This window comes from Lepisosteus platostomus, chromosome 8 (genome assembly GCF_059453375.1).
Source record: "Lepisosteus platostomus isolate fLepPlt1 chromosome 8, fLepPlt1.hap1, whole genome shotgun sequence".
Lineage (NCBI taxonomy): Eukaryota > Metazoa > Chordata > Actinopteri > Semionotiformes > Lepisosteidae > Lepisosteus > Lepisosteus platostomus.
In genome coordinates this window covers 43,205,491-43,227,815 of record NC_142618.1, presented here as the reverse complement: position 1 = coordinate 43,227,815, position 22,325 = coordinate 43,205,491, and the positions used below count along the sequence as shown (strand labels likewise).

Genomic DNA, 22,325 nt, shown 5'->3' with positions numbered 1-22,325 from the left:
AATAATATCCATCTACTATATTTTCTAACAAAAATCAACATATAGTGCATACAGTACAGTACATAAAGTGATATGTTTTTTGAATGCTCAGTATATAAAATATTTGCTAGAGATCAAATAGGATGTCTCTATACTGCTTTATTATGCTAAATGCCCCCCGATTAGGCACATCAGGATGAACACTTATGAGAGATAAGAAAAACTTTCAAATATATGATTTTTATTATAGTACTTGATAAATATATGTACTGTATGTATCTGAAACTAGAATGCTAACATGTTCATTAATTCACTTCACTGAGATCTTACAAGTGAGAAATCTAGCTCTTCATCCTTAGACATTTTGTTGTAATTTTTGTGCCAGTACAAGTCAATGTTTTTTTTTCTATAATATAAATATAATATAATATATTCTATCATAAAGCCTTGCACATTTGAAATATTTTTACATTTGAAATGTCAACGATAGATGGCGATAGACAACTAAAATTGAAAGACGCCAGAGCCTTGAAAATGTTTGAGTGTTTTCTACAGATGGGTATGTAAGGGTTTGAGAATACCAGAATAAGAGAATCAATAAGTAAATTATACATTTGTGTATACATCAACAATTTTCTGTTTACACCTTAATTAACTTTTCCAGCCTGGGTGTGTATGATTTATCTCTTTCATACAGTACATGAACGTAAGGCAATACAAAAACATATCATTATTTTTTTTTGTAATAACGCAATTGTCATTTTGGTGAGAGCTTGATAATAGATTTGGAAGAACTTGAAACAGAACTGTGGTCTGTCGTATCATCAAATATCTCAAATTAGATCATCATTGACGTACTGTACAGATATTTTAATTGGAGAGTCTGTATTTCGTTTTTGACAAATGATACTAGCCTGGTACTGGTATGTTAATATTATTACTTTGGTTTTCCGTTAGATTGCTAATACTATTTTCATAACTACATATCCCATGTTCCCTTGAATCAGATACGAATGTTATTTTTGTTCTCCTGTGTTCCTGCGTTTCCTGTCCGTCAGAAACAAAGTGCTAACCAATGCTTACTCACATTACCCTGTCTTTGCCGTGAACATTACAACTGGGACCTGCAGATAAATTAAAGGACACATCTGGATATTTAATCTTTTATCTGGAGGCAAGGAGTAAGTGATTAATCCCTTTAATTGAACTTTTCCTTACCTATAATGCTAGTCGTGAAATTAATTATTTTAGCCATTTTTACCTGAAGTAAACGGCGTCTTTTCTGTGTTTGCCCCGTAAAACAGCTCGTGTTAACGTTCCCTGCAATACATCACAAGACTTATAATTATAGCAGTGACCGTGTGCTGGATTTGTGGGTTTTGTTAAATTGTTTTATTCAGCTGGCAGAATTTCTCATTTCTGTGTTACAGCAATTGATTCTTCCCGTAAAGGAAATAATAGTGACGTCAGTACAGCAGAGTACAGGCAAAGCTAACTGGCGAGCTGCACCACAATTCAGATCTCTGTGCTTGCTAAAGCATCGGACTTTACATTGTAATTGATGGCATTCTTTTAATTAATCCATACTGTACCTGCTGGCGCGATATCCGTGGTCAAAATGCAATGACCTAGGTTTGTCGAGGGATAAAATGCCACACGTTAATTATTTTTAATGCATTATATTTTTGAGTAGAAAGTACTTTAGTAACCTACAGTATATACAGTAGCAACATGTACTGTACGTATAGTAGACTGGTGGAGGATATCATCTGGAAGAACAGCACTTTTGTCACTGTGTGATTAGAACAGCTGCCATTGGTTAATGCTCTAGCATAAAGGAGACATATCGGTAATAGTAATTATTTTAATCTGATATCCTTGTGATACTGTATATGTTGGTGGAAAAAAGGTTTCAATTACTTAATTACTAACGTCTTGGCTTCTTTCGGAAATGACTAGTTGAGATTCAATCATAACTTGATCAATGAAGCAAGAGGGAATTACTTGTTCTTGTACTTTTTAATAACTTTTTTTTAACATTTGAACTCGCCCCCTTGTTTAAAGACAAAGTGCTAATTAAATTACTTAAACATGTAACATTTAACATTTAATTCAAAGACGTTAATTAAATGTGATATTAAAGTAAAAAAAAATGGAAATAATCTTTAAGGCCTGAAGGTAAAAAACAGGTGGAATACACATTTCCTGAAGTCTTCAAGACGATAAGATCACTTTATTGGCCATATACAATTCCTTGTATTGTAGTGTCTTTTCGCATACCCCAACTTGCTCTGTATGAGACACACTGACAGAGAGAGAAGCATGGGGTCAGAGTGCAGGGTCAGCCATTTACTGTATATGACACCCCCGGAGCAGTTGGGGTTAAGGGTCTTACTCAGGGGCCCAACGGAGTAGTTTTCCTATGCCAGTCGTGGGATACGAACTGGCAACCTTCCAGCCACAGGTGCAGATCCTTAGCCACAGAGCCACCACACCACCCAGTTGTATGTGTGTGTCTCATGGAGAGCAAGTTGGGAACCTCACAAACTACAGTTTGAGACCCCTGCTCAACAATAAAGGGTGTTTTAAATATCTTAGTGAAGCCTCAGTTGAACTAAAGTGTTTCATGGTTGGAATATTTGCATTTTTTTTTCAGATGTTTGGCATCTTATTTAACTTCCACCTGTTCAACACAGTTGTTAAAAGGCCAACTCCAATATGTTGAATTAATCAAATTAGTAAATATGTTAAGGGTTCAAACTGTGAGAGCTCAGCAGGATTGGGAGACCAGGATTGGGAACTCTGTGACATCATACTGAGCACATTTTCAGCTCTCTGAGACATGCAGACCAAACTAAAACGTTGTAGCATGTAGTCAGAATCCTATATCTTCTTTTCTTTACTATTGTGTAATCTTTATGTTCTTTATCTATAGTGCTTGCCCTGAAATATGTCTCCCAAATGCATTTAATCTAGTTTCATCAAGAATTTCAGATGAGACTGGTCCAGAAAAACATTGATTTTGAATCATGCCAAGACTTGCATTACTTTCACACACTACCAGCTACTAGAAGCTAGAAGCCAGTTTAAAGAAGGTACCGTTTTCTGGAACGTAAACTGTGACAATGATGGCTGTTTTCAGAATATTAGCCCTACATGTATAGAAAACTTAGTCCATCATGTATTTGTCCACATGTATAAAACAGGATCCTTTTCATCATCTTGTGGGATGACTTGTCAATTTATGCTTATTAAACTGTCTGGTTTTTGGATTGGCATTAGTAAGCATTTTATTCTGTTTTCAGTACTACTGATTCTTTTCTAGACTCCCCACCCCTCCTCGACTCAGTATGTTTTTTTTAGCACAATTCACACCATAAAAACCATGAACATAGAATGGGATTGCTCCCTCCCTATTTTCCTTTCACACATTTTACTTCTGTGTATCAATGGTGTGTTCTTCTCATAAGCCATGAGAAATAGCAGTTTTTTCTATTTATTGTCTGGCAACAAAATCAATGGCAGACTCACTTTGTGAGTTTGTACCTTCTGCATGTGTAAAATCCTTATCTATTCTGCTTTTCTTGATAGTCAAATATTGTGGTGGCACAGTGGTTAAACTATAATAATGATAATTCCTTATCCTTTTTCACTGGGGTGACACCCCTACACTTTTAGAGAAATGCCCTGGGATTTTTAATGACCACAGAGAGTCAGGACCTCGGTTTTACATTTCATCAGAAGGACGGCACTTTTTTACAGTATAGTGTCCCTGTCCCTGTGGTATTAGGACCCACACAGACAGCAGGGTGAGCACCCCCTGCTGGCCCCACTAACACCTCTTCCAACAGCAACCTTAGTTTTTCCCAGGAGGTCTCCTGTCCAGGTACTGACCAGGCTCACACCTGCTTAGTGTGAGTGTGTTGCCAGTTGTGGGTTGCAGTAGATATGGCAGCCAGCTAATGCCTCCTAACTCATAAGACTTGGCATTCTCATTTGTTTATTATTATGCCTTGTCAGTTACTGTCGTTGTGAAGAAAAAGTTATTTTTTTACTGCTGTTATTATAATGACTTTTGTACCTTTGTATTCCAGGTATATTCCAAGAGAGGTTGGTGTTGTTGTAGAGCTTCAAGCTTATTTGAGCTCAAAAGATAAGGAAGTATTCTTCAGATTGTCCTTTTTAGGATTTTGTAACTGTACTGAATTGTGGTTAGGGCAAAATACCTCTGTTCACTGGGAGTTGTGCTCTGTGCAGTAGATTCTTTGCAAAATGCGATAAAGTTATGCCATATGTGTTTAATCCAAGAGTAAGCAATACTGCAGAGTATTTAGTGGATTATTTTACTTTTTGTAGGCCTTATGTTAAGACAATGCATACAAATGCACTTTGGCCTCTGTAAGAGATGGTGTATCACACTTTACTTAGTTGTATTATTAACCCCAAGCTGCAGGTTGGTGAGAAGCAGAACAGGACTCAATACTTCTTTGGTCCAGTATGGTTAATGGTTCATATAGTCTTTGATACCAGGTTCATAAACAAGGGTTCAAAGAGGAGGTTGTTAAAAAAGTGTTTTATTTCCGGTGTTGTGGCTTGGGTGAAACTGAAGACTGGGGCAAGGGAGGGGTGGAGACAACAACAAGTATTTCTGTTGGCAAAGTTGCAACATTGGTAACTGATATAGTAAAGCATTTTATGTGTTTTTGCAGAACATATTTCATGCGCACTTCTCTGTACATTTGCTCGTGTGCCAGTTATCGAACTCCTGAATAAGGGAGGAGGCTTTTGTGGAATTTCCTGCCATCGGCATTGTGTATTTTAGAAATAATCAGCCAATCTATTAGCAGCCCTTGAAAATGGAAAAGATTATATAACTTTCAATTAATTCCTGTTGTGTTTGATAGTTGTGATATATCCTGCTAAGCTGTATGCTTAGTTACCTTATCGTTTGCTTGCTTTCCATTCTACAGTACAGTCATATCCCAAGGAATGGAAACACAATGGGGGTGTACAGTATGTCCTTGTGACACACATTCTTTTTTCTGTAAACGTTTCGCCTTGGTGTTATCTTGATGATGTGCTTGCCCCACAAAGTTAGTTTAATGTCTTTACAACAGGGTTCAGTTGAGCTGTGGAAACAGTGGTCTCCCATGTGTTCAGCTGGCATCAAACCTGGTGAAATAGCTGGCCAGGGAAAGAGTAAAATTTGCAGTAGTCAAAAACATTACCTGACAATGTGTAGGGCTGACGCTATCCTGTTACAGTTCATGACCCATGATATTGGAGCCATTACCTTGTTTCTTTTAAGAACTAGCACAGTGAGAACCTCAGATCATTTACAGTAACTGCTAAGAAGTGGGCTGAATAGCCTTTTCTCTAATGTTACCCGTCTTATGTTCTTAAATCTCATATAAAGTTTTATAGAAGATGTATGGCTGAAGATGTGGTCACATGAGACAGAAATTAATTTTTAGTCTCAATTCACAAAATCTAGCATGAGTCCAGTACTGCACATCACCTCATCACAGCGATGAATCGTTTGGGTGCAAGAACCATGTCAATAGGATACTCCTCATCAACAGGCACTGGGAAGATTGTCAGGATTGATCCAGAAAGAAAATAGACCAAACCTAGTGGAAAACTAAATCCTAAACGCCTTGTCACCCACGAATCTAAAACTGAGTCAAGGCTTTGCATTATTAGCAGTGACTTTAAAGCATGACGCTGAAGCTAGAGTGTAGAGATCCGACAAGGAAAGAGGGAATATTTTTGAGTGGCCCACTAGGCTTGATGATTGCTGTTCATCAACTATCCCTCAAAAACTTTTCCGGGAAGATGGATGAATTTACACCATTCCAATGTACAAAGCTGGTAGACCACAATCTAGAATAGCTCATGACAATAATTTGCTACCAAATGTGGTTCCACCACGCATTGATTTAGAGTACTAATGCAATCAGTAGATTGGGAGCCTTGAAAACAATTTTTTAAAAACATTTTCAGTTTCAGTATTCATATGATCATCTGAAACAAGGGCACTCAATTATTAAACTTTGGCCACAATGCAGCTTAAATTATTATGCAATATTCTGTCTTCAAAGGGAAGCAGAACAAATATTTGTCCAGTTCAATTCTTGAACTGGTTTCACAGCTTCTAATTTTGATTGGTCACCAGACGTAAGAACTAGATCTAAGATGGATGCTTAAAGCTCATGGGTTAAGAATTGTTAGAGTTTCTTTTCTAGTGTAAAATACAGTATACCCACAACATTTCTTACTCATGTAAATAGGACATTTTAAGTTTAATAAAAATAAAGTTCCCTTTCTTCCAGCAGTAAACCTAAATCTTTTCCATGTTGAAATTTCCCTCTGATATATCTGGATTTATAGGTTTTTCAGATACAGGATTCATTAAACTATTATGTGGCTGAAGTGGTTTTGGTTGAGGAATAGCAGTTTAGGGATTTAAATTTAACTAATGAAGAATGAAACAAGAACACAAAAACCCTTATAGTTTATGTGAATTATGAAAATTAACTAGAGCTTGAATAATGAGCTGCTTCAGAGTCACTGAAACTGGGAGATAGTACTGAAATAGACTGTATCTTGGCTGACGCATTTGTCTTTTTTTGTATATCCCGTATCTGATCAGAATGTAGGCAGGTCATGACTGCAAACTGTTCTTTCCCTTTCCTCTTGTTTCTGCTAATATTGAATTTGTTGTGAAACTGGTTTGAATTTGAGTTGCTTATTAAACATGCTTTTGTTACAGTATGTGGGCTATGGAATGTGGTGATAGGGCAAACTGAGGCACTATTGCATTCATACAATCAATAGACAAACATTTGTCTTCACCCTCATTTCTCCTATGCCCTGTGTGAATTGTTTCCAATCTTGCCTTTTATCATTGGATGTGCTGTGTAGGGCTTTTAAAGCAGCTAGTTTTCTACAAGGATCCATTAATGTGTTCTTAATTCTCCTCATGACCAAGCCTTACCAAAGCAAGACATTGTGTAATAACCCCTGTAGTGTAACAAAAGACTTTTGCATTAACACAACTCCCCAGAATTCTTGGACCACATTACTGGATATTACATAGGCTAATCCTAGGAAGGATTAATCATTGGTTGAGAAAAGATAATACACGAATACACATAGAAGATATACATATATTAATGCAGATACTACAGAGAACTGCAGTCTGTTTTATTGCCTTAGGAATGTACATTTGCCTTTTGCAGGCTAAAAAAATACCCACACCAATTTATATAACTTTGCAGTATTCAAAGTCTTTCATTGCCTGAGGATGGAAGAAAACCTGTTTTGGTGCTACACATCCTATTGTTCTTTTGCAGCATTTGCCTAAAGTGAACCCTTTAAGTAAATGACTGTACTGTACAGGTATATAGGTACTAATGCTGTCTTTTGCTTCTAACATCCGAATTAAAAGGTTATAATTTTGTATGTCCTTGTTTATTGTAATCCTGAGGAAAGTCTTCATCCTGTTGAATCATGCTGGATAGAAAGCCTTAATATAAAATGAGAATAAATACCACCTTGTTACAATATCCCTTCTTATCTCTTTTTCTCAGATTGGAAGTTTCTGTGACTTGGCTGCTTTCTCACTGGCAATGGTTGAAAGACTAGTCTTGTGACTGGCTCTGTAAGCTTCTTCACTTGAAATGGCACGGCTTTAATTCAGGGACCTGATTTTTAACTCGACTTTAGTTGCATAGAAGAAGGTTTTTGTGTTCATAGTTAATAATTTGGCCAGTTCAGATTATCTGCAGCCGTACTGCAAAGGTAAAACTCACTGCTGTGTGCCGAGGGGCTTAACCCTTTGCTGTATTTTGTTTTTTACCTTTAAAATGTGCTAAAGTAGTTGTTTCTCCTTGGTATAATTATCCAAATTCATTCTTGAAAGTAAAATGACATTGTTCAGTCTCTATAGCACCTTCAAATACTGTCAATTCTATGCAGAGGAGTTTCATGTATTTTTATAAAACTGGTATGAAGTTATGATGGTAATTTAGTGGTCTAGACTTCTGGATCCAAATCTGTTTTTCCTCTGGGTTTTCATGAAAGTAGCATAAAAAGTGAACTGAAGCTCTGATTGAGGCTCAGGCATTTCTGATTTTGTTGGCTGTGGCTGGTGAACCCCTGGGGTTCTTGCAAAGCTGGTGAAGATCACCAGTGGCAGGACAGTCTGATGCCCATCGTCCAGGACCTCCTGCTTTGAAACGATCTGATGCTTTACCCATCTGTCCTTTGTCTGGCAGTTTGTACACCGGTTTTCTCTTATAGTTGCAGCTCATCTGTGGGGACAAGTGTATTTTTATACAAGGTCATTTCGGGTTTTGAAGTACAAGTGAAGTTGAATGACAGGAATACTAGCCTAGATCTAGAAGAAGTGTGACAGTCGGCTGCTCAGGGTCAAGTTGGTTTACTCTAACAGATTTACCTGATTTTTTTAAAACCATCCACTCATTTACCTAATCCCCTTAGCTTTTTTTTCTAAATTGTTTCTGTGTATTTCCAGCTGGAATATCTTAATGTTTTATGAAGAAAGTGGTCTGAAGCGATTTAAATCCTTCTAAATCCTCTGTTTTTAAAGAAGCATAGCCAGAAAATTCTTTAAATGTGGGTGCTCATTTCCGGACTTCCATGACGTAGTGAAAGAAATGATGTTACAGTGTTAATTGTCTTTTTAAAGGTGGGGAGAAGGCAGAAATAAAAGCTGTGTATGATTGAGCTGACCAGGTTAGGCAGGGGTCTTCCTGAACCCGTGTGTTGATTCAGGAGCTGTTGTGTGTTGTCAGACATGGCAGCTGTGAGGGGGTGATGAGGCCAGAGGCTGTGAACTGTGACCTGCGCGACCGGGAGTCAAAATGGAGAGTCGTCTGAGTGGCAGCCTGGACTCCAGGGCCTCCCTGCGTGCTATCAGCTCCATCAACACGGCCCAGCTGGCCTCCAGGCTGGACTCCTACGAGACCGGGGAGAAGAAGTGCATCTCTGATGTCAGAAGGACCTTCTGCCTCTTCGTGACCTTCGACCTCCTCTTCATCACACTGCTGTGGATCATTGAGCTGAATGTGGGTGTTTGTTCACAAAGTTTCTTATTTTGCTGATGATTTTCTTTCTATTTTTGCCTTCAGTTTCTGATGGCAGTTGTAAAGGTGTAAAGGCACAGATTTATAGAGTACAAAAATACAGCATACAGTACACTGCACATTAGGGTAAATGTACATTTTTTAAAATATTACTAATAATAATCAACTTTATTTTATAATATCATCCAAAGTGCTGTACAATTAATAAAAAAACACATTTAACAAAATAAAATTAAAGAAAATTACAAGTCAATTAAACATAGAAAATAAAATAACAAAAAGTCTTTATGAAAATGTAAGTTTTAGGCTAGACTGAAAATCTTCCTATATGACAGAGTCCTTGCTTTCTTTTTTGATGGTATTTGCAGTTTGGAGTTTTTGGGCAACAAAAGGGCCTGTCAAAATTACTGTGAGATACTGTAACACCTGGAGGCGATTGCTAATTTACGAGATCATTATGCACTGTTGGTTATGTAATAAAAATAGCAGCAAGTGATTTTTGGAACACTGGAAACATTGCCTCGTAGCAAATATTTCTGAATTTGTCACCCAGACTTATTTAATTATCCTGTTCATAAAGGGTTGATGTGTTTATTAACAAGTTAATGTGCAAAACAGCTTTTTTATGTTGTTGGCCAGCATGTAATAATAGGTAGACATAACTTCTGATTTTACTTTGCAAGGCAAACGATGAAGAGGGTTCTTAATGTCGTCTAAGTATTTAGAAATTTCAGTCATGTGCCTTTTTGTTTGTGTGTTGTTTATATAGGCTAATTTATCTTCTGATATTTTGCAATGCCTTCTGCTTGCTCAGCTTCAGAATCATTGTGGGGAAGGCTGTCACAACAAGTGTGAAGTAGCAAGATTAGAATGTGAATGAAAATATTAAAACTTTAGCTTGGTTTAGAATGCAGCTTTACTTTTAGTAGCAGTATCATATACACCATAGCTCTGGAGTTATTGAAATATTTGACTTGCTCCTGAAGTCATTCACAGCAATTAATTATGTGCTAATTACCCAAATACATTTTAACAGAGATATCCTTTGCATTAAAGCAATGAAACCTCTGTCCCCCTAAATTATAATTTCTCACAGACAGAAATGTTACCCCCCACAAAAAAAAGTTTATTATTATATATTTGTGTTTTTCAAATCTTACTTTTTCAGCCTTGTTTTTTGTTTCACTCCATACAAAATCTAATACACATAATAATGGTTTTATGCCAAGTTGTGTGCAACAGATCCAATATTATTCCAGTGTAAAAAAATATGATTTGATTTTTAAGTTTTAACTGTAGGATGTCTGCACTAGGTAACAGTTGTATTTACCGGTAACTCGCGGTAGACTGCGTACAGCGTACCGGAAAATAATGCGGTATCGCCCGCGCATTTTGAATGGCTGCATCTGTATGTATTAACACAGACAAGAACGTGGACACTTGCGTCTGACTGTTGTGTTGTGTCAAAAGCAGTCTTGTGTTTTTCTTTCATCCATTTTTAGTGACCTCAGGCGTTTGTTTGAAATGTGAACATTGTACTACAGCAAGCTTGGTGGCGGAAAGACTTATTTTAGATAAATCAGAATTAATAACCATTCTACCAGCTTTAGTTTTGAATGGATAATGTTTATCCCAGTTAGGAAGAATTTTTCTCTTGACTGTGTTTAATCCTTTTCCAAGGTCTAGAGCAGATGATATTTAAAGGAGACACAAGAAAATGTTCTGGATTGTGATCCAGAGATGGTAAAAATACCTTTGATGCTTCATTAGCTTCATTGATAGTCTGATGTGAATTATGTTGCACATCTTTCCAATGCACCTTAAGATGCTCTTTTATTATTTTTTCTCCTTTTTTCAGGCATATTAATTGGAGCAAATTTATTTATTAAATTATTCTCAATAGTTTATTATTCTAAATCTAAATCAATCTTTTGTCCCACTTTAGGTAAACGGAGGTATTGCAGAACAGTTAAGCCAGGAAGTTCTTCATTATGATTACCATGCTTCTTTTTTTGATATATTTGTAAGTATTTTTTAATTACCTTTAGTTTTGAGCCCATAGTACAGGAAGATCAAGGAATAAAAAAAAATTGTATTCACATTCACAAGTCCATTCAAAGGTATAGCCATGTTATAATATGCATAAATGTAAAGTTGACTGCAACATTATCTTACTTAAGAAAAAAATGTAGTTCTCTGCATTTTAATAATGCACACAGAGCCTGATTTCTTTTCATTGCTTTATCCATATTTTTATTGTTCATTTCAGTCCACCAGAGGAATGAAAGTCAAGTTTGTATACAGTAGGCTCCAAATAAGCTGGATTTTCTTTTCCTTGGACAGAAGGAAAATCAAACTTCATACTATGAAAATAAGTGTGATACATTTTCCAAATTTTTTGTATGCCTTAGAAAAGTACAAAAGCTCATAATGTCAGAGTCTCAGTTGATGTGCATTTACAAATTTCTGTGATTTCTGTGTGTGCACTTTGACCTCCAGTGCTTAGCAACCCCTTCACAGGATCTTCTAGCCATCATCAGAGCCCACTCATAGAGGATTGAGAAGTGCTGAAGCAGTTTTAGATTATTTTTGTGTTTCACAAGCAGCACAGCAATGAAAGGGTTTCTAGAGAATCGGTCAGTTTAAAAGTAGCCTAGCTTCAGGGACACAGCTTCCTTCGTGCTGTATTTACAGTTTATATGCAGTAGTTCTCTCAGTTGGAGTTTCACATCAGCTGGAAATAGAAGTCAGCAGATGGGGCAGCATACAGCTTTAACCAGGCTGTCTGAACAGCAGGGCTGTCCAGAGTGGGCACAGAGGATCTCATCCTTTTATGTAATTAGTGCTTGAAAAAAGCAAAACATCCTGTACTACAAGGGCTAAAATATTAAATTGTGAGCCAGATAATATAATTCTGTGCTTTGATTCTGTGACTGGAATTATTTCAAGGTATGTTATGCTGAAAACCAGAATGAAACAATTTAAGGATTAAAAAATAACTCGCTTGCACCCAGAGCAGAGCCATAATTGGAAGGTGTTGCAAAGATGAGTGAAACTACTACTAATAAGATACTACCCTGTTAACATTACTATGATAATTCATGATAGCTAGTGTATTCTCTAAGTGAAAGTAACAGTGAACCATTAATGAACTAGCATGGGGACTTTCCAGTATTCTCTCTATTTTCTTCTGGTTGTTAGTTGTTTTTTTTTTCAATTAGGGCTCTTTTTTTTCTGAAGTGTTTCCTATGATTCAGATTTAATAGGCTACCTCTCAATGGGTATTTTTGATGCAGGAAAAAGAGAGGTGTTTAGGAAGATGTTTTTTCTACCTGGAGGAGTAAGTAAAGTCAAAAGGTTAAAAAAACACATTTGTGGTCACCCCTTTCTGCATTTTCTGTCCCATCTTCTCCTAGCAGCCCTGTGTGAGGAAGTGTATATTTTTCACTCCTGACTTAGTCGTTTCCCCTTTTCCTTAGTAGTATTGGAGTTTCCCCTTTTCTTTTCTTCCACACAGATACTCGCAGTGTTTCGCTTCGCCATGCTGATCCTTGCATACGCCGTTTGTAAACTGCAGCACTGGTGGGCAGTAGCGGTAAGCTTACAGTGACACTAGCATGCGAGGCTGTTTCCTGTCACAGTGTAAGAGAAAATTCAGTGACCTCACTTTTGAACCAAATGAGCTGACAAGAAGAAAAATGTCTCGGCTCCAGCAGACGACAACCTCCATGTTGACATTTTTTCTCTCTCTCTTGTCCAAATTCATCTCTCATGAGATTGGATTTATTTTGGCCAAATGTGTTCAGTAATCTGTAATATTCCCTAAACAGCAATGTCTGATTTAATATGATAGAAGCTCATTTTCACATACATTTTGGTTCTTAATTAGATTTTAGTTTGATATCAGATACAGTTATGGGGCTATTTTGCTGTATACAGTATATCTTTTAAAATGCCATTTTGTTCTGCATTCACTTCAGACACAACAAATATTGAAACTTCAAATTGTCACACACTGACTTTGAGAAATGAACAATTTCTTCATTTCCAGATAACAACAGCAGCTACAAGTGCCTTCTTGATAGCGAAAGTCATTATTTCCAAGGTATGTGTCTTGCATTGATCTTCTCTCAGGTCCACTCTTGTTTCAAATGTGTTTTTGAGACCTGGGCCTACATGTTCGCTATTGTTTGCATTGCAGCTTCTCTCCCAGGGTGCATTTGGTTACCTTTTGCCTATTACTTCCTTCATCCTGGCTTGGATTGAAACCTGGTTCCTAGACTTCAAGGTCTTACCTCAAGAAGCAGAGGATGAAAACCGTAAGTCTGTTCATTCGTTCCCTACTAAGCCCTAACACATCTTTGTTTGCTCTCAGAATTAGCTCTCAATCCAAAATTGCAAGTTGAGATGCGTTAAAACTTGTTTTATTTTCCTTTCTGATATGCTAGTAATAAACACCTAGTCTCTTGTGCTGTACTGAAGCACCTGGCGGTTAAGGTTGCGAAGTGCTTGGAGTACAAATTCAGTGTCTGAAATTCTGTTAACATAAAAAGTAGGGTATATTGTGTGTTTGTGCTGTGTTTTCTAGGTTTTGTCTTATTCTGTTGAAATTCTTAAATAGTTCATGAAGACTTTCGAAACAGTTCCACTTACAAATAAAGAGGCTAAAGAAATCTGTGCCATATTAGGACTAGATGTAAAGTTTGTTTTCACAACTTTTGCTGTATTTTACCAACAGTATTATAATTTCAAATATGGAGCTTTCCAACTGTTAAACCCACTGTAGCTCAAAATTCCAGCTTCTTGTCTTTTGGTATGGGTTGAAATGCCAGGAACCTTAGAGAAAGACTCTTTAATTCTTTAAAACCTTTTCCTAGCTTTGTAGCTAGTATTAGTCTTGCAGCGACATGCAGTCTCAGCTGTTTCATACCCATCCTCTTTTATTTTTGAACTGTCGGCGCACTGCAATTTTCATATTATCCCCAAAGTGACACAGAGCGTGCTGTCGGTGTTATAGACCGGACAAGTTAGAATTACCAAGCCTGAATTCAAATAGGAGGTGACAGAAAAAGTTGTAGGCAATTAAATCAGTCTCTTTGTCCAGAAAACATAGGAATTTTGTTTTGCTTTGTTCCTTTATCGATGCTCATGGCTGTGTGGCCTGTTGTCTGCCACAGGGCTTCTGTCTGTGGCGAGTGTGTCAGAAAGAGCACCCCTTATCCTGCCCGGGCCTCTCTCAGATGGCCAGTTCTACTCTCCTCCAGAATCAGTTGCAGGTAAGGGTGGCCATGTCAAAGCTCAGTGTGTGCTGGAGTGGCCCTGATGAGAAACCAGGGCACTAAAACAGTTTCCTCCCATCCGTTAAACTGGCCATTTTCTGAAGATTCGAAAGCGGCAATGGGTTTGTCACTTTCTGAACTAAGAGTAAAATAACTTACATGTGAAGCGTGGGGGCACAGTTAACTTATGAACTTAACTTATGATAGTTTCATTGGTTAGTTAGGATCCCAGGAGTTTTTGTTTAAAGAGTGAAAAGATAAATATAATTTGAGCAGGCCTAGGTTAGGCAGAAAGTGATGCAGTGGTTAGCATTGTTGCCTTGCAGCTCTGGGTCTTTGGGTTCACCTCCTCAGCTGGGGTGCTATCTGTGTGGAGCTTGTATGTTCTGCCTGTGTTTGCTTGGGTTTCCTCCCACAGTCCAAAACATACGGGTGTGCTACTTGGCTTCTGGGCAAATTGGCCCTTGTGTGAGTGTGTGTGTCTGTGTGTGTGTGCCCTGAGATTTATTGGCATCCTGTCCAGGGTTATCCTGACTGACCCCCCCCCCCCACATCTGTAAATAGTTAATATCTGTGAATTAACTATTTACAGATATATCTATTGGAATTTATTGACTGATCGAGCAGGTACTGTTGCTGTCGGCGGTTCCTTCATGTTAAGATTGAGCCACACTCTTGAAGTTTCCTTTCTTTTGTCCGGTTAATTGTAAATATAAAAGGGGTAGTACAAAAGGCCAGTGTCAGTGAGTTCACTTCCTGGTTAAGTAAAAGAAAAACGCTGGCAGTCAAATATTATTAATCTGTTTTAAAAGGTGAAAAATGTGCTAAAAAGAAAGAATGAGGGGAGGAAATCTAACTACAGTAATTGTCCTTATAGAATGTGAAGCAAGATATTTAATAAACTCTGGTCCTGCCTTATTCTGCCTTCTGCCCCATTATTTTATAGCTGTTAAGTCAAAAACATGGGTTGGTTGTATAAGATGTATAAGAGCTGTAAGTTGTTTGTCAGGAAGCCTCCTAAACATTTAAACCGTTTCTGAGAGTGTGGCTCTCCCTGCTGGTCAACTAGGACATTACATCTCACCTTAGATTCTACAGTGTGACACGGTACGGTTTCAAAATTTCCCAAGGTTTGTAGGTCTTTTGAACATTGATTCATATCACTTTGATATTATCAGTGTTTTCTTCATAGTGAGAGACAAACAAAGCAAGCACTTATAATATTATTATAAGAAATTAATTATATCAATTTTGCTATTGCAGCTGGCTGAATAATTGTCCTTGTTCTTACATTAAAGTTTAGGGAATTGTGAGGATATTTTTATTTTTTGCTGTAACATTTAACATTTTATCGTGGAGTTTGAATGTTTTCAGTTTCTGGTGTTGGGATGTTCAGTCATTTTTTTCCTTATAGATGTTTTTTCCCCCGTGAAGTTAATGTAAAAGGGCTTAAATGCTTTACTATTTAGACTCTAAGGTAATCAGTTTTGTATATTTTGAATAAATGCTGTATTTTTAAAATGTTCGTCCTTCAAATTGTATGGTTAAGTGTAGTACTAAAAACAATTCTAAGTACATCCCCAAACCACACTCTTCAAGACATATTCTGTAAGCTAAATTTTTGTATCTTAATACCATATTCTGAAAGAATTAATTACAACTAGAAACCTTCATATTGTCGAGTACCAAAACAAATGGCCAGAATAAAAAATCTGAGCTGACAGTTAATATGGAGAAGGCTGGTTTTGGGGGGTAAATCCCCTGTATTCATGCCTTTTGATTTTTGTGAGCTCTTTAAGGTAGAATAATTTCTACCTTAGATTCTCCCATTTAATATAGTGCTTTTCCTGTATTCCAAGGGTTTTCCCTCTATAGTAGCATTTCTCAGAAACTAGGAAAATGTTTTTTTAAAACGTTTTGATGTCTAGAAATGCAGTTGGTTGTAGAAACCACTTCGTCTTTTAATGCAGGTTTTTCGTACGACACCTGAATATGGCTTTGTGGGTTTTTATTTTTATTAATTGAATGGCAAGCAGTCTGTTGTGGTACATTTGACCAGTTTTCCAGTGCATTGTTTTAGCACTACCAGGTACTCCAACAGTTTTATGGAGCTGTTGAACCACACAAAACCAAACGAATTATCATCTGGAAAATGTGTAAGTTGTACCACCAATGAGTTTCTTATCTGTGGGAAATTCAGCTGCAAATTACTGTGGGACTGGTGTAAACTGAACACCCTACTGCAGTAGATTTCGGTACACAGGTGTGATTGTTTCCATTGAAAACTTTCTCTCAGACAGCATTTTCTGTTTCTTTTTGATTTTGTTTGTGTGTAACTGTCTAAAATAGCCAAGATACTCTCTACATATACATAAATATTTGCACTCTTTTAGGGTTAAAATTAATTCTCTGTAACAAAGTTGTGCAAACATGCAGTACTACACAGTCCAGCCAGAACTAAATAATTTGCAGGTTTTTCAGTGCTGCTAGGAGCTGCATCCAAACTACTACCTTTAATGTCGTTTGTAACACTTAAATTAAAACTTCTAGGATGAATGAACCTTTTTGTTTTTTATTGTTACCCAAATCAATAAAATTAATTTAATTTTATGCTATTATATTAAAACACTTACATTTGTTATGAATCCACTCTGTAAAAAATGGAACGAACAAAACCACTATGCAGATAATCTATACAATTTAATTACAAACATGTATAGTTTTAACTTTTCTGTTTAAAACCAGGTACATTTTGTACTGTATTAATTTGTTTTTTTGTTGATACTGTATATGTCAACATTGTAAGTCAGTATTCTTTTTTGTAGCTTTTACTTATAAATGTAGTACTTTTTAATGAAGACAGACATGCAAAAAGTGACACTTACTGTTCAATGTTTCCTCTGTTACAGAACAAAATCAAATGTGAAAGAAAAAAAAGGAGTTCAGCAAGAAGATTTTGAAAATGAATAACAGATTAAATGAATATTGATCATACTCAGGCAGCAAAAATGTGCACGTGACATGAAGTCTGTCATAGACAGCTTTGAAAGCAGGAAATTAATTTTTAAACTTAAGTTTTTGCCCAGTCCGTAAAACTTTCATTAGTTAGTTAATATTGTTTTTATTTTTGTAGTCCAATATAATGTTTAATTTGTGTACACTTTCCATTTACAGACCTACGGGATTTCTCTATTAGAATTTTGTTGTTTCTTGCGCAGTGAATATAAGACTAGCGCAGTCCTTTTTTCCCTCTGTTTTCAGATTCTGAAGAGGATATAGAAGAAAAACATGACAGTGAGAAACCGGTGATTTAGCAGGTATTGACGGTATTATATGCAATACAGTATTGTAATATAAGTTATTGCTGTTTTAAAAAATCTTTTTTAGCTTTCATTAAGTGCAATTGCAATAATAAGAACCTGCACCCTTTAATAGAATTAATGGTAAATTAACTAAAACAGCATTTTGAGTTAGAACATTTGTGATCCTGCTACCTACAGCTGAGCTCGTATCCAGTCTGATTCATTACAATACAAGAAACATTTATTTACCTGAGTGCAATGGTGTTCTGTTAAACAATGATGGGTTTTTTTCATTGAAAAAGACATGAGCATTATGATAAAATGTTTTTTTTTTTGTTAACAGTGCTTGTTGAAAAGTACCTGTGGTCTGTCAAGGCATGGATAACCAGACTTCCTGAATCTGCTTGGCGATCTGGGTATCGGCTGGTACTAAGCTGAGGTTCTTATCGTTGGGTGCAGGTGTCTTGGCACCCTGCTCCCACTGTTCTTCTGTGGAATATTACACTGCCTTATAACTGCTGAGCTCGCACTCATCGCACTGAATTCAATTAGAGTCGAGTGCGTTTTTTTCTGAACCAGAGAAAATTATTCATCCTACGTTATAATGAAATGACATTTAAAAAATATAACTACGGTATTAGCTGTTCCTGTTTAATTGATGTATTCTTCCTCTTCCAAAGCTGAGGAGCTCTAAGGTGATTGTAGTTTTATATTTCACTGATACTGTATACTGTACACATATGGCACATGGAGAAACGTTCAATACACCATAGAGCAAGAAAGACCCTCATCTAGTCTTACTAAAACACAGTCTGTGCAGGCTTGGTTGCAAGTTACGGCAGTCCAGTCCTTTGCACCGACATGACAATGAGTCATTTTATTTTTATTTTTGTCTTCTTTAATTAAAAATCTGTGTCTTACTTTGCAAGATATCATGATAAATCATAACATTTGTTGTGTGTACATTTCCCATGCACAACATTGCAGCTAACTAATGTGTTATGTATAAAGTGCGAGGGCAATATCCTTCCAAAGAGAATGTAAGAATAATTTTCTCCTGACATTTTGGTGCATAGTTCTTATGATTTCGCCATCTCAGCTTGAGGAAAGTATGCACTAGTGAGTGAAATCCAGTCCAACGTCTCCCTGGTTAACCCACCAGAGTTGGTATAGAGTTGGAAGGACCCATTCACCTTTTTAAGACAATTAGGAACTTAGTCTTAAAACCACTTGGAACTTTGTTATTATGTTGAACATTAGGTTGTGTAAGTCATATATTTTTTAGATAAATTACAGTAATATATTCACATGATATACAAAACTAAAAATGCACTGCAGTGTTCAGAAAGACTGTAACTTCTAATGCAGGTCTGCTGATTTTTATCACTATTACTGAAATTTTGTAAACAAATATTTCCGTGGTTGCTCAGTATTCTATGTATCTACATGTACCAAATATAAGCATATTTATAAACATATACTTCTGTTATATGTATACTTCATGTTACTGTATATATTCAGATACCAGTGAAACAGATCAATCATTTCACATTATTTCATCCAAAATACTTTCTTTAAGCAGTACGATAACAGTTTCCCTCCCTTATTGTTGCCATTTTTTTTAACTCCAGAATTTTAAGATTTTAGATTGTGTTTTATCTGCTAAGGCTAATAAGTCTTCTCTAGGTTGTACAGTGTACATAAAGGTTGCCACCTCTCATTTGGTGATTACTAGACTGTCAATAATTGCCAAATTATTGCTAAACTCAGCAGAGTTGTGTAAGAAGAGCACGAGAGACCAGGAGCGTTGATCTCCTCCAACATCTGCATGCCGGCTAAATTTGTTCTTTCTCCTCTGGATAAATTGATATTTAATGATACTAGTCAAAATGAGTATGAATGAAGCATGAAGAGAATGAAAGAAGATTCTTGTTGAATGGAGAATTTGGATGTACACAGACTTCATAGGCATGGTAATTATCTTCTTTACCACTCAATCCGTAAATATGATTTTGCGTTTGCTTTTTAATTCCCCCTGAAGCGATGGTCTTTTAGATCAATCTCATAGACCTTTCTTAAAATGTACATGTTTCCTGATTTGCCTTGAATTTCCATTAAATAGTTTCATAATAAATGTACAGTGCTATAAACACTTCATCTGCACTCTGTGTACCATTGATTTGACTTTTATTTTTTGTTCTCCTACTGTACTAAATAAAAGAATCCAGAATCTATCATTACTGTATTACTCTGAAATTATTTATGGAAAATATTGTATTATTGTAAACATTACATGAGTAACTAAAGTGATCACTGTTAAATTGAAAACAAAACAGAATAAGTTCTTAATCTGAAAAGACAACTTGTTTTAGCACGAAAGGCGTCACTTTTTTTTAGAACTTAATGGCTTAATTTTAGAAATGAATTGCTCACCCTTATTTGCTACTGAATTTGTAATTTGTATCCCTGTGAAATGTTAATTGCATATGTGTTGGTGAGAAACACATTCGTCAGAACAGTTAGATTTTTTTTTAATGGAGAAGCAAAGCCATTTCTGCCAAATACAGCTTTTTAATTTAGCGGCATAATCTTGGACAAGCTAAATTCGAACAGTCTCTCACATTTTTTTTGTCTGTTAGTATGGAAATGGCAATAATGCAATTGATCAGTTATGCTGGTCAGTGTTAACCAGGTGATTTCACAGCTGACGTCTTTTGCTTTTTATAGCTTTGTCAAAATACAGTTGATAGCATTTCAATCCAATCCATCAATTGCAAAAAACAAATCCTGCCATTAGAATAGCAGTTGTTTTGTAAGCTTAGTCTCTTTGCTTGTACTCACTGGAAAACTACCATAGAAACCTGGATTTCTAAATTACAGTTGGCAAGCAGGTCAGGTTGTATTGCTGGCCTTAAACAGATTCATTGGAACCTCACAATTGTATCACACAAAAGAACCTGCAAAGATTTAGGATTAGAGTGTAAATAACAGAGCACTGTTTTATCTTTTTTTATCTCTTGGCCAATGCTGTGGTAAAAAAAATACTGTACAAGAGGTAAATTGCCTATTCTTTCAGCATGAAAGTATGTGCTGTGTCCAGTGCTTATCCCCAACCAACTTGCCTCTGTTCATTAATAAAGTGTTGCTGCCTTGCTGTTGGTTGTCTGGGTATTTTTTCAGATTTTTGTGTGTAAAAGTGTGTTTCTGTAACTGGAACTGGTGTGTGTCCTACCTAATTGCTCTCTGATGTACGGAAGGAAAAGACCAAATGTTAATTAAACAATGATTACAATATAATTGATGTGTTTTGACTGTTGCTTATGACAATTACTCTCATATTTCAGTTCACATTTCTTCTTTGGGGAAATCTAATTAGCAAGAATCACATCTGTTCACATAATGCTTTCTAACTGGCTTTCTCCTACTGTAGTATAAAAAAATAACTTTTTATTTGCTACTTTTTGGTGTGCTAATTAGGTTTTAATTTCTCCATCAATTATTATTAATTATCATTAATTATAAGTAAATGCTTATATACAGTATATATGCTGTATTGTTCTGGTATAATCTGTTGAGTGTTCATTTTCCAAGTTAATAATGCACCATAGTTGTTCATAAATAAATGCTGTAACTAGTGCCAATATAGGGTAGCAAAAGATGTCATGACTTTGATGAAGCTAATCAAGATTAACACGCTTTTCCGTTACGACATTTTTGGCCCGATTCAAGCGCGTTCTTGTGAACAGACTCCGCAGCCTACCCACAAATAACAGTAATGTGCCAATAAAAAAACATCCGCAAACACATTGCAACGACTAATTAAGCACACCCAGATCAAAGTGTGGTTAAACTGCTGTATTATCTTTCTCATCAAACTCAAGCGATTGTGTGCTGAGCAAATTTACCACATTTTCCACCACCTTGCTTGTTCAATTCGCTTTTGCAATTGAAGCAAGTTAATCGTCTCTTTTAATTTTTATGGGTTTTTTGGGGGGGTGAGGTGGGAGGTGAAGAATGTATTTAGAACACTTTAATAGCAGAGAAAGATTTTCTTCTTCATCTTCAAATAATTCAATATTCTCACAGTCCTAGCACATTTAAAGTTTACAGTATTATTTACACTTACTTTAAAGTACAATGCTCATTGTTCTGATATTTATTATCTTAAAACCTTGGACATAAGTTTTCTATTGTTCACTTTTTTAATATGTATAATCGTATAATTGCTTTTAACTGACTATTGCAGTTAATTTATACAGTAGGTGGAAAAGGCTTAAAATGTGTATATCTGTATTAGGGATTTAAAGTTCTTTGCAAATTAATAATTATTTAGTTGAGTGTTACACAGGGCTGTATAAATTATTATGTGATTATTATTTACATATAATAGAAATTGTATGAAAAGTGTGTCATTTTATCCTGTTACTGTGAAATCAAACCTACTGTTCACTCCCATTCCCATCAAGGTCAGTTTCTCCATAAAACAATTAACCTACTGTACCAGTATTTCTTTGTAAATCGGAGCACCCGTTAAATTTTTTTTTTACAAGTGACACTTTTATGCAGTCTTATGCATTGCAGCCACAGAAATAGTTAAAGCTGACAAGAATGATGATATTACAGGGAGGAAAACGGAAAATATAATGTGTATAGTG

At 36.2% G+C, this 22,325-nt stretch overlaps 1 protein-coding gene across 1 annotated transcript; it reads left to right on the top strand.

Annotated features, from left to right (window-relative positions):
* Positions 1–1,005: 1,005 nt before the first annotated feature.
* On the top strand, positions 1,006–20,967 carry stard3nl (STARD3 N-terminal like). Its single transcript, XM_088643594.1, has 9 exons — positions 1,006–1,160; positions 8,799–9,071; positions 11,035–11,112; positions 12,607–12,684; positions 13,141–13,194; positions 13,291–13,408; positions 14,267–14,365; positions 17,630–17,685; positions 18,014–20,967. Exons 2-8 carry the CDS (start codon positions 8,868–8,870, stop codon positions 17,680–17,682), a joined length of 684 nt encoding a protein of 227 aa, XP_088499720.1. The 5' UTR covers positions 1,006–1,160; positions 8,799–8,867; the 3' UTR covers positions 17,683–17,685; positions 18,014–20,967.
* Positions 20,968–22,325: the final 1,358 nt, after the last annotated feature.

Coding starts and splice junctions, on each gene's coding strand:
- stard3nl (XM_088643594.1), top strand. CDS start 8,868: ATGGAGAGTCGTCTGAGTGGCAGCCTGGACTCCAGGGCCTCCCTGCGT. Junction 11,113..12,606: donor CTTCTTTTTTTGATATATTT/GTAAGTATTTTT, acceptor TCTTCCACACAG/ATACTCGCAGTGTTTCGCTT. Junction 13,195..13,290: donor CGAAAGTCATTATTTCCAAG/GTATGTGTCTTG, acceptor TTTGCATTGCAG/CTTCTCTCCCAGGGTGCATT.